The sequence below is a fragment of the Hesperophylax consimilis genome, chromosome 11 (assembly GCF_061612785.1).
Source record: "Hesperophylax consimilis isolate HC1 chromosome 11, BYU_Hcon_1.0, whole genome shotgun sequence".
NCBI lineage: Eukaryota > Metazoa > Arthropoda > Insecta > Trichoptera > Limnephilidae > Hesperophylax > Hesperophylax consimilis.
Genome location: NC_142846.1, coordinates 30,527,935 through 30,540,802, shown reverse-complemented (window position 1 = coordinate 30,540,802; position 12,868 = coordinate 30,527,935). Strand labels below are relative to the sequence as shown.

The following is a 12,868-nucleotide window of genomic DNA, read 5'->3' as shown; positions in this document are numbered from 1 at the left end:
TTGAACTTACTGACATTCATTACATGCATGCATGTTTTGTTCATCTTAGACTACAGATCCCCCTTTCTGTTGAAAATATCACATGAAGCCATTGACTTTGAATTTATGTATCATCTTCAAAATAGGAAATATAATACCCCTGATTAGTTATATTATAGTTGTAAACGGAGAATCCTAAAAGTAGATCGTTATAATAGAAGAGTATGTTTTGTATCAGTCTACCCCTGCAGAGAAACGGCGTGATATGATACGCAAAATATAAGCAGTATGTAATTGTTGATTGAAGTACTAGTACATATAGAATTATTTGGCGGGTTGGGAATAAGCCGACGTGGCTCAGTGGTCCAGAGCACTTGACCGGACATCAGAAGGTGCGGGTTCAATTCCCGTCGGCGGCATTTATTTTTACTCAGGAGATATTTTCAATTTGTATGGATATTTCAGGTGACTAATTATTGCTTATAATATATATATATATTTTTAATTTCAGGTGCGCTATCCCTGGACTGGATGGAAATGGCACATTCGCTCTTTGGAACTCCTCAGAAATTCTGGCAGCTATTCCCAAAAAGGCTAATGGAGATATCCAATCCTGTTCTATGTTCAACGGTAGCGATGTTGTCAGTTGTGAATCATATGTATACGATCCAACGTACTATGTTTCCTCCAGAACCATCGAATGGGACTTGGTGTGCGACCGCAGGTGGATGGGGGCCTTAATCCAATGTGCATACATGCTGGGCGTGTTCACTGGCGCTGTTGTACTCGGAGGGCTAGCAGATAAAATCGGAAGAAAAACAGTTTTCTGCTGGTCAGGATTAATGCAGTTGATTCTTGGTGTAATTGTTGCTTTCATTCCTGAGTACTGGTCAGTCTTAGTTGTGAGATTCTTGTACGGTATCTTCGGATCAGCTGGGTCTTATATAACTGGATTCGTGCTCACTATGGAAATCGTCGGAGCGAGCAAGAGAACAGCTTGCGGTATCGCTTTTCAAGCTGCTTTTGCAGGTGGTATCATGTTGGTGGCGGGATGGGGAGCAGCGATCAATGACAGGACTTTGTTACAAGTGATCTATGGACTACACGGACTTATTCTCATTCCCCATTGGTGGATCATGGACGAATCTCCTCGCTGGTTGTGGTCTCAAGGTAAAGCCAGAGAAGCTGTGCTTATCGTTCAGAAAGGATTGAAGATGAACAACAGGGGGTATGGTGTTGACACGGCTCACTTTGTATCCAGGGGCAAAGCCGTTGCCAACCGCAATACTCCTTCAGCAGGAGCCTCCGATCTCTTCAAGACACCCAACTTGAGAAAGAAGACCCTGAATGTATGCTTCTGCTGGTTTGCTAACTCCTTGGTATACTACGGACTTTCGCTGAATGCCGGCAAGCTCGCAGGAAACCCATTCCTGATTCTCTTCATCATGGGTCTTGTAGAATTCCCCAGCTACGCCGCTGTGATTTACTTCCTGGACCGACTTGGCAGGAGATCTCTCATCAGTTCTTTGATGTTGGCCGGAGGACTGTGTTGCATCATCGCGGCCTATCTCGCTCAGGGAACGGCAGCTGCTACAAGTGTTGTGATGTTGGGAAAACTCTTTATCGCCGGATCTTTTGCCATTATTTACAACTATTCCGCAGAACTCTTCCCCACAGTGGTGAGGAACTCTGCTCTGGGTCTTGGTTCCATGAGTGCCAGGTTATCTGGTGCTCTGACTCCGATGATAACCCTCCTAGACTCTCTGAACCCGACCATCCCCGCTGTCATCTTCGGAGTTATCTCTCTACTGTCTGGTCTCTTGACCCTCTTGCTTCCGGAAACCATGGGAGAGCCCATGCCACAGTCTCTGCAAGATGGAGAACGCTTCGGAGTGGGAGACACTTGCTTCACCAGCTGCATGGGGAAGAAGAACAAGACGCACTCCATCCCGGATGCCACCCCTGAAGTAATGATTCCGCTGGACAACATGAAGCGGTAGTACATTGAGATTGCACATTTTATAAATAAGACTCAGGTTTGAACATATCTAATGTATTTGCGGTACTTATATTTACATCAAACATTCATAATTTACATTCACAACAAAATAGAATTTAAGTTATCATTTCTCGATGTAATCATTATAAATATTTTATTAATATAACACTTTCATAAAGTTACATGAAAAATGTGGTTATTTATTTACACCTAATCTACCAATATGCTGTGTTAGTATGCGAAAATACAACTCCTCCCTCCCTTGGCAAGAACCGGCTAGACTAACTGAGCCGACTTCCAGACCGTCAACACAACTCCTCCTCTAGTTAAACAAAGAAAAGCATTCAACGATTCAGAAACAAATTATGTACTAAAATGGTAACAAATCTATATTCTAAATGTATAAACTTTCCAGCACAAAGTGCGGGTAATCACATGGGGGCACCAACGGGGTACCGGGAAGCCTGCGCGGGGCCGGGACAGTGCTGCAACACGCGCCCGCACCGCTCCGAGGCAAATTCAACTTTTTCCCAAATACTAAAAGTAAATTAACAGCCTTTTCATATTTAACGTAACTTAAATTGTGTAACGCAATACAACATTATTTGCGATATAACTTCTTTACACAAAAATAAACTCTGTTGATAAAAATATTATCAATTGTCAAGAAGAGAACCGTTTGCTAGAAACATACCTTCAATTATAAGACAAGCCGAAAAAATACATGTTTTGCAGTTGCATACAAATAGTTCACACAGTACTTACTTATACATACTGTGTCTTGCACCACTAAAATCATTTGACAACTTTTGTTTACAAACCAATTGTGGTGGTACCAATATAAACTACCACTAATTTAGATAGCTAATAGGCAATCAGCAACATTAACACATTTCAATCCTCAAGATTTTCTTTTATAAAAAAGCAAACAGTGCTTCTTTTTACGCTTATTCTTCAAAAAATATTAGTGGTGCAATCACAGTTAGCTTTCTCATTGGCTCTACATTCTATTCAATACACAATAATTTAAAGTTATAACCTTTTTCTAGTGGACAATTTTAATAATTTACCATTGCGTTATAATATAATACATTCAAACGTTGTGTTGGCCGGATTGTAATTGGGAAGACATTGACTAAGTTCTATGAAATAAATTTCGTAAGTAATGTGTTATTACGCCAATAAAAATAATAACAATATGTCAAATTAATTTCCCCGGTGAGGCATAAAAACATACACAAATTTATAAGTAATACAGACCGTGTTGTGGAGAAGCACAACTACCTATGCATAGTTAAAACATTAAAACAATCAATACTCGTAGTAATGAGAATCATGCTGTCCAACCATTCGCAATTCCATACATCATGAATAAAATTGTATCTAGATGGTAACAGAGAATAATTGTGGAGATTCACTAAAAGCTACTATTAATAACAATAGGGTGAGATCTAAACAATGTTGGATAGACTAAGGGCCGGTATATCACTCAGAATCTTGGTACAATCTGCCAAATGAAAAACGTCTCACGATTCTGATCTTATTGGCAGTTTTGCCTTTTTTTTCAGCACAACATTCATATATTACGACAAGATTTTGTTTAGTAATAAAAGTTTAAAATATTTACAGGAATTTAATTATTAGATATCGGATTTTGTGCATCTATTAATCCCATTGCAAATTTCGAATAGTATTTCGAAGTAGGAATCGCAGAACAGAACAAAATCTGTCAATCTGTCATAACAAGATTCGGTGTCACAATACAAGCTTTATTGATATGCTACCCATGCAAGTAATGCAACTAATCTTCTGGGACATAACAAGAGAGATGATTTTTGGTGTACACAAATCTTGTATTGGATAAGCGCTATAAATTTACAAAAAATATATTAATTATTTATTTTATGGCATTTTTAGTTGCCATTTTTGTTGGTTCTCTTGTCATAAAAATTGTTTTATATTTTGTTTGTACTTGTTCACTTATTCCTATTTGAAGTGCATATTTTGGTTTATTTTAGTCCACAAAATCCGATGTCTAGTTAAGAAATTTGCTAACACAATTTTCTACACAAGATTCTAGGCAATATACGCACTCGTATAAATTGGGTTTAGAAAGAGAAACGCAGGAGTGTTAAGTATAAAACATATCACATAGTAAAGTGATCTTCTTGACAATCAGCAATAATAATAATATAATTGGTTTGAGCGCACTAAGGTTTGATATGCGTGTTTGGGCTGGTGTGGACCACAATGGCGGGCTGCTGCCCCCGCGGCGGGAGCACCTCGTGGCACTCCCCGGGGGCCAGCGCGGCCAGGGCAGCCAGCAGGTCGTGGTTCACCAGCGGCTCCATCTCTGGCCGCGGCTCCCAGCCCAATGGGGGGCTCGAGGGCGGGGAGATCAGGAACTGCTTGAAGGGCGCGGGGGGCTCCAGGTTCTTCACGGACACGGGCGTCACGGGCTGCGCGAAGTAGCACGAGATGCAAGACTGCAGAAAGGGGAACTGATGCAGCTGAATCCTAGCCTGCGCCGCCGCCGCTGGCCGCTCGTAGTTCACCCGCAAACGCCTAAAACTCCGCAGCCACTGAAACGTGACTTCGTCGGAGAAAGCTCTGAACAGGTTCTCCATATCCGTCTTCAACTGTTCGTCGTTGAAGATCTCGCTCTGAATGTTCGTGACGATAATAGACTTGGGCAAGTCGTCGAGCGGGTCGGCCGACGGATCGTCATTATCGTAGTCTAGCTGCGTGAGGTTGGGGTGCACGTTGGGCAGGCCGTCAGCCTCGTTGATGAACACTTCCTCGTCCTGGAGAGCGTCGTCGTAGTGTCCAGAATCCGCCATAATAATAGACGATCGAAGATCTGTTTTGATTTTAGCACATATCGATTTTTGAATTGAACACACATACGACCTTTAGACCTGAGTTATACAATAACTGCACAGTTATTAGAGAAACTAAATATATTCTGTTGACGCACTTAACCCGCGTAAAGATATAATATAAGAGCTAGACAAATTTTATTTAACAGAAGCTGCCAGGCAGCGAAAGAAATCCCGTGTTATTTTTCCGTAAAATTTGTTCCCAGACAGTTGGCAGCTTGCTTTTTAATGACGCAAATGAGGTGTTGCCATATCGTTTTGTAATGTACATATTTGTTTCACATTGCCCAAGTTTGAGAGAGCAAATATTAAAAATTAAACTACTTCTGTATTTCTTTTGGAAAAATAATTAAGTATTAAAAATCGAGTTTCTGTATTTTCACATAATTTACTAATGTATTTGAGCATTTTAAAGTTTTTGGTGTTATTGAAGATGCGCCCTAAAGAAAAATTTGAAGCCCATAAATATTTATCTATGATGTCAAACGCCAAAGTCTTTCTATAATATTATAACCTGACAGTTAACAGCTGAAGAAAAATAACCAAACACAAATGAATCAGAATGGGAGACGATCCTAAACTGGAGAAAAAAGCCGAGGAATCCAATCCACTATCAAATAAATGTAAAATTTTAATAATTGGTGCCGGCGTCGCGGGTCTATCGGCAGCTAATCATTTAGTAAAGAATGGTTGCTCAGACTTCCGAATCCTCGAAGCCAGAGGACGTATCGGCGGAAGAGTTATATCGATACCCATCGGACCCCAGCGGGTAGAACTGGGGGCTAACTGGATACACGGAGTGCTGGGCAATCCCATGTTCGAACTCGCCATCGCCAATGGACTCATAGACATCATAAACGTTCCCAAACCACACAAGGTCATCGCTGCTACGGAGCAAGGTAAGCAAGTACCCTTCGGCATTCTGCAAGAAATATACGAGGCGTACGTATGCTTCCTCAGAAGATGCGAGGAGTATTTTTACTGCCAGTACTTGCCCCCGGACGATGTCAACAGTGTCGGCGAACACATCAACTTAGAAGCTTCCATATACTTAAATAATATCCCGGAGTCAGAGGAGAAAACAATGAGACGACTTATCTTTGAATGCCTCTTGAAGAGGGAAACGTGCATCAGTGGCTGTCACTCTATGGATGAAATAGATTTACTAGAACTTGGAAGTTACACGGAGCTGCAAGGAGGGAACATAGTTTTACCGACTGGTTACAGTTCAATTCTCCAGCCTCTATCCAAACATATTCCCGCAAGTCATATCCTCACGCACCATCCTGTGAAGGTGATCAGCTGGTGCAACGCCGTGAGCCCTGCTGCCATGAGGAGTCCCGGGGGAGACTCCGGAATAGACGATCCGGGGAATGAGTCTGATGATTCTGATAAAACTGTGATAGACGATTCTCCCAACGCTTCCCCCACAGCTAAGAGAAAAGAGTTATTCAAAGAGATTCCACAAAAGGCAGCAACCAAAAAACAGATGGTGGAAGTTGAATGTGAGAATGGTAAAAAGTTTTACGCTGATCACATAATTTGTACAATTCCTTTAGGGGTTTTAAAAGACTCGGCTTCTTCAATGTTCTCTCCTAGTTTACCAAGTGAAAAGATAGAAGCTATCGATCGATTGCTATTTGGAACTGTTGACAAGATCTTCCTTCATTACGATCGACCATTTCTCAACCCCACCATATCGGAAGTAATGCTTTTATGGGAGGCCATCGACGATGAAGCTGATGTGAAGAAGAATTGGTTTAGAAAGATTTATTCATTTTCTAAAGTGTCGGAAACCCTCCTGCTTGGCTGGATCTCAGGCAAGGAGGCGGAGTACATGGAGACTTTACCAATGGAGGTGGTGGCTGCCAAGTGTACGGAGATTCTACGCAAATTTCTAAATGATCCTTTTGTTCCCGAACCTCAGAAGTGTGTTTGGTAAGTAACCGTCTATATCTATATCGTCACCTTATTAATAAGATCTTATCTATTTTATCATGTATCAAGCCCTATGAATTTCATAAGAACAAAAGTTTTTAAATGATCCTTTTGTTCCCGAACCTCAAAAGTGTGTTTGGTAAGTAACCATCTATATCTATGTAGTCAACTTATTAATAAGATCTTATCTATTTTATTATTTATCAAGCCCTATGTATTTAAAAAAAGATAAACATGGAAACATTTGCATTCCATGAAAGAGAAACTATTTATTGTGTAGTTTTACCTTTCAAAGACAATTTTTTTAAGGTCTTAATTAAAATTGCACACTTTTTTCTATTATGTTTAATATTTTCCAGCTATGTCTAAAATTTAATTTAATTTATGTTTAAGTGCACTTAATGTAAGTAATATTTTAAAATATGTAGGTACACAGAGATCCAGTTCAGTAGAATCAAACCTCAACAGACTCAAATATCAAATCACAAGTCATATGATGCCATACAAGATGCCATATAGAAAGTGTTTGACAGATTTTTGATGAATGTCAAACAGACTTTATTATGAAAGATAAAGATATTTAGTATGTATTACAAATATCCTATTTATATATGTAACATATTATTAAAGATTTAAAATTTAAAGGTAGAAACCAGAATGTCAGATGAGCTTTGATTCGAGGCAAGAAGAGGAGGAATTATTATTCATATATTATACATTATTACTGTGTGGGGTTATTTTTGAAAATGAATCTGTACCATGGGGTATTTAGTGCCAGCTCCAGACGCTCAGGCAAACCCATCCTGCATACCTGTACAGGTGACCTACTCCAGATTCGCCTGGAGCACCCGCACATTCAGGCGGACCTGAAACCCGCTCAGTCGAGGACGATTGCGTTGACAGAAAATGTCTTAGCGGTGTTCGTTTTGATATTGGCAACTAAAAAACAACCTAAAAATGTAGTAAATGGTGTAAACAATGATTTCTAAAAAGGTTTATTTGTTCACACGTAAACTTATTGGGTGAATTATTAATTGAAACAATAGTTTTGTATATTTATTATAGCGTCTCTCCTTAGTTATACCATTAACAAAAAAATTAAAAATGATTCTCTTATGAGAAATGACATTTCACCACATGAATGATTGACAGCAACTTTAAAATTTCTTTCAACTACAAGATCTTGTGAAGATCTCAAAGTTTCTACAATAATATCATCCCAAGCTCTCAGCTTTAGAAGGTGTTCGGGGGTAAAATGTGCTAACTTCGGGGATGATTCTACATGATTATCGAAGTAATTAATTTAAATAACTTCTTTTAGAAATTGTAATGTTTTTTAGGTAAAAAAAGATGAATTGTTCGTATGGGAAAAAAATATATTCTATGGAAAAATATTTTTGTATGGGAAAATGAAATTCTTAAAAAGTTATTTATCTTTTTTACTTCTTTACTGCTAGTTAGCGCAACTTATCCCCGGACACCTTGTATTATACCTCAAACATTTAAAACTATATGCAGTGTTCTTCAAAAGGATTCTCACTAATCGCCCACGCGTAAGCTGAATGCTGGACACCACCACACGTTCCGGCGTGCCTGCACAGTTACACCTGCATAGGTCAAAATACGAATTTTCGTGTTTCGTCCGGTCGCCTGCACAGGTCTAGATAACTGTGCAGTTATTTATCCACACGGTTTGGTATGCCTGCGCAGGCGAACTGTGCGGGACGCAGGAATATGCACAAGAAAATAACAGAACATCTAGAGCCGGCATAAGAGTGTTATGCCTTCTTGTAATCTTATTTGGTGCAATTTAAATATGAAGATTGAAATATGTATCTTTTACAGTACAAGCTGGCACAAGCAAGACTATAGCAAAGGATCCTATACTGCGATAGGCGTTGGTGCATCCCAACTGGATATAGAAATGATATCCAGGCCGTGCTTTACAGATCCTCACCAACCCAAGGTAAAACCAGTTTTTTATTTTTGGGATATGCTGTATAATATTTCGGAGGCGGGTTTAGGTACCATCACCCCGGGAACCATTCATTGGATAAGCAACACCTCTGCCATAGATCACCCCAAGTGATTCGCCACGTTTGGTGATTTATCAGGGGTGCCCGGGGTCATCGTGTCACGTGTGTTCAGGATGCGCCTGCCCATCAGCTGTGTGACTTGCCAGATCGGGAGAGGCTGGTTTCGGGAGACCCTTTGTCCTCTCCCACTCCTGGACACACTGATCCCTAGATTCCTACCCGACCCTCATACCTTTTACCTTCCCAGAAGTTCCTCTCCTTCCTTTCCTTAACCACACAGCATCCCCAAAGATGCTCAGGGCTTCCTGTGTGGGGTTGATGTAAAAAATAAAAAATTCTTTCAAAATAATGATTTAAAATTATTAGGCTGCCTTTACACACATAAGTTTTTTACCGTAAGTCGCTTACGTGTGTGACTTATGAAAAATTACCAATGTAAACGACACTGTAAGTGTCATTCTGCAATTAATAGCAAGTTGTAAGAGGTGTAAGTTTTTGACAGGTTTAATCACGTCTGCGTGAACTTACAACTTATGAAACCAGTTTGATAAGTTGAGACCCGTACCGTAAGAAATGGTACCTAAACGTGCCAATGCAAGATGTCAAAAATTAAAGTAAATTAACTGGTATTTTTATTATATTAACTAAAATCTGATTAGTGGATAAGTACTTTATTGTCTTCTGAAAACAATATTAAAATAATGACATCAGATAAAACTCAAATAAGCACCAGGTACCTACAAAAATAAATTTAACCAAAAAAATAAATTTCTGATTATAGAAACCGAAGATTTATTTTTCAGGTGGAAAACAGCTTTCTGAAAACGAGAATCCTTGTTTTTGGATATTTGAATTCGAAGTCGGTTGCTAACATCTGGCTTTCATTCAGATAAAATTAAAGAACTCCATTCAATTCCGCCGTTAATGAAACAAAAGCGTGTTGAGAATTTTTTCTCTCAAGTCAACTTCTATTCCAACACTTGGGCCTTTTTCATCTTTATTGACAAAATCGCGTAAATTTGACAGCAGCAAATCGTTGTTGACAGGAAGCCTTCTTACCGCAAATAAAATTACAGATGTAGCGGTCAATGTGAGCATTAATTACCACAAGTTGAATGCAAATGTAAACGCTTCTGTAAGTAACTTATCAAAAACTTAGGTAAGTCGTAAATTTTACATACAAGTGTAAAGGCAGGCTATAAATAGTTGATGTCAAAAAATTATGGTCTCCAATATTTTTGGTAATATGTATTTCTTTCCCCATAATGAGTATGTATATGTTAATTTGTTTAATCATATACTCTACCTTTTTAATTTGTGACAATGCATCTTATGTTATCACTTGGTAAACAGGCCCCCCTCACAACCTAATAATTCATAGTGTTTTTTTTATTTGCTTTCTTAGGAAACGACCATCCATGATGTAAATATTTACATTAATTGCATCAGTTCTTTAGGTGCAAACTATCATCATGTCTAGGAATGTTTGCTCAATTTTGTTTATTGATTGAGTTAACATCACCTCAGTCATCACACCATAGATATGAAAGAAAGATATGTAATTCTTTATCCAAAAGCAGTATTGCCAACTGAAAAAAATCATACTTTTTATTTCCAGCCTACTCTCCTGTTTGCCGGTGAACATACGCACAGCAACTTCTACTCCACAGTTCACGGTGCCTACCTGACGGGTAGAACGGCCGCCCAGCAAGTCCTGGTCCCTGATGAGAGGGAGGAGATAGTCATGGACTGTGATGGAAGTGACCTCAGCTCCTGGATACAAGGGATGTCGCTGTCTTAGTTGATATTATAGACTCAATGTTGAGGTACAAATGCTCGAGGGGAAAAAGTATGGCTGTTAAATTGCTGAGCCTTTTAGACGTGTTAAAAAAAAAGTTCTTTTCCTTTGCACCTCGCCAATACAATAAAGAGCACATTTACAAATCATCAGTATTTATGTCTAAAACGTTGGGTTATTTGCTTGAATAATGGTTGCAGAAGATTTACATGTTCATCGATAATGTTTTCTACTGACCGTGGACAATTGTCGATAAAAGGGGAATCAGGCGATTTGAGTCGATTAAAGGATTAAATGACGTTTTATTTTCGTACCCCTAGAAAAACGGTAGTGAAACCCGTTTTCTAGATAAAACTGACCTTCTGCTGATTGACGGTTAACTTTGATAAAGCTCACTCAAAACTATTTGAAATCGTTATTATTAAAAATAAACGAGAAAGTGTTCTCAAATATGAGCATAGGAATAGGTGTACTTTTCCAAAAGAGTTTTATCATTTTTTGTGTTATGAACTGATATTTCCCCGAGTGTTTATTTCTCAATTATCCTAATCGTTTGAATTTTGAACATATTTTATAGTAATTATATATCGTTGTTGAAACTAGGAGATTTCTAAAATTTTAAGCGCATTTATGTAATTTTTGTTGATACTTAATCCACAATAATGTACTTTATTGTTTAGCTTTTCACCAATGCAAATATAAATTAATTACCACAGCCACAATAATTAAGCCAGAAATAATATTTTTCATGAAATATGTCCTTAAAAATTAATGATAAAGACCCCTTTTTTAGTTTCAATAATGATAGGATTATTAAAAAGTTTGCAATGTGTTTTGTTGTTGTTATTTATTAGTATTTTTATATATTCCGTTCAATATTACCATCAGTGTTTAGTTCATTTTTAGCGTTTTAATTTTTTTTGTAAATGACTGCCTCGTGTTTGTTCTTTCAGTCTTGTTTTATATTATTTATGTATCATATTACTCTGAGGTTGCTACAACCTGGTGGGTAAAAAAACGTTATTTATTCCACCGTACATGAAGACTTAAAATGTTTTTTGTTTAATAGTGATTGCCATCTTCTTAGGCATTTAATAAAAAATGTTTCAAAATAGTAGCTAAGTTAAAAGACCCTAAAATAAGATAGTATTATTTAGTTGTAGTTCCATTATAATATATTACAGTAGAACCCCGTTAATTCGAACCCCGATAATTCGAAAAAACGCGTAATTCCAAATTTACGCCAAAAAAATATCTGCAGAAAATTTTTTTCATACAAAATGGTTTTTTAATTCGAAATTTATTTTTGTCCATGCACGAAAATTTGTTTGTGTAAGTCGAAAAAATGCAATTTTTGTGAAAATAAATCATAAAATTTCATAAATCTGAATCTAAAAGACAGCCATGGCGGTAAAACGACGAAAAATGTATTTTTATGTGGTTATACATCTTCCTAATGAGTATTATTATTTTTTAAATCTAAATCGATTTACACTGGAATGTCAAATTTTTTACAATTTATTTCGAATATCTGAGTTTGAAGGGCTGAGAAAATACGTTTTACGCGGAAATATGTCGTAGTTTTACAAATTTACACCAGTTATCTGAATTTAAAGGGTCGGCCGCGACGAAACTCGATGGTGAAATTTCGATTTACGCGTAATTATATCGCATTTTTACGAATTTATTTCAAATGGCCGCGAATATTGTCGGCGAAATCTCGATTTACGCTTAAATATATTGCATTTTTAAGAATTTATTACGATTATCTGAATTTAAAGGGCCAGCCGCAGCGGTAATCGGCCGCGAAAATAAAGGAATAATTCGTATTAATACGAATTTACTCCTATGGTACCACCCGGATTTGAAGGGGCGACCGAGAAACTCGATTTTCGGCGTCTTTTTATTCCTAAAATTCGTTAATTTGAAATTTGATTTTTGATGTCCCGTTGATTTCGAATTAACGAGGTTCTACTGTATACTAAACACATCATTCTTCAAATCATTATTACGAAAGATCTCAAATAATTTTGCAATCTACATTCATTCAAAGTCCATTGTTTCAGTATTTACAAGATAGCTTATCAATATATAATCAAATCAATTGTTACTGACAGTTTTCAGAGAACAATTTGAATCGTAGATAAAAAGCAAAGTGTATTTGATTCATAAAATCTGAATATGATATCTGTTGCAGAAAATTTTGACAGTGGCCTGGTATATCAGTCAGTCCATATCC

The 12,868-nt window shown here is 37.8% G+C and overlaps 3 protein-coding genes across 3 annotated transcripts in view; 2 read left to right on the top strand and 1 right to left on the bottom strand.

Annotated features, from left to right (window-relative positions):
- LOC149420018 (organic cation transporter protein) overlaps positions 1–4,063 on the top strand; it is a 65,306-nt gene extending 61,243 nt beyond the window's left edge. The window contains exon 3 of the mRNA XM_089637426.1: positions 491–4,063. Coding sequence (XP_089493552.1) covers positions 491–1,979 — 1,489 coding nt within the window. The 3' untranslated portion in view covers positions 1,980–4,063. The remainder of the gene's footprint in view (positions 1–490) is intronic.
- Positions 2,017–5,052, bottom strand: sra (RRM_RCAN_like domain containing protein Sra). Its single transcript, XM_089637427.1, has one exon. It carries the CDS (start codon positions 4,816–4,818, stop codon positions 4,189–4,191), a length of 630 nt encoding a protein of 209 aa, XP_089493553.1. The 5' UTR covers positions 4,819–5,052; the 3' UTR covers positions 2,017–4,188.
- Positions 5,053–5,351: 299 nt separating this feature from the next.
- Positions 5,352–10,965, top strand: LOC149420016 (spermine oxidase). The gene is made up of 3 exons (XM_089637134.1): positions 5,352–6,795; positions 8,641–8,761; positions 10,450–10,965. Exons 1-3 carry the CDS (start codon positions 5,420–5,422, stop codon positions 10,630–10,632), a joined length of 1,680 nt encoding a protein of 559 aa, XP_089493260.1. The 5' UTR covers positions 5,352–5,419; the 3' UTR covers positions 10,633–10,965.
- The last annotated feature ends 1,903 nt before the right edge of the window (positions 10,966–12,868 follow it).

Coding starts and splice junctions, on each gene's coding strand:
- LOC149420016 (XM_089637134.1), top strand. CDS start 5,420: ATGGGAGACGATCCTAAACTGGAGAAAAAAGCCGAGGAATCCAATCCA. Junction 6,796..8,640: donor GAACCTCAGAAGTGTGTTTG/GTAAGTAACCGT, acceptor TATCTTTTACAG/TACAAGCTGGCACAAGCAAG. Junction 8,762..10,449: donor CAGATCCTCACCAACCCAAG/GTAAAACCAGTT, acceptor TTTTATTTCCAG/CCTACTCTCCTGTTTGCCGG.
- sra (XM_089637427.1), bottom strand. CDS start 4,818: ATGGCGGATTCTGGACACTACGACGACGCTCTCCAGGACGAGGAAGTG.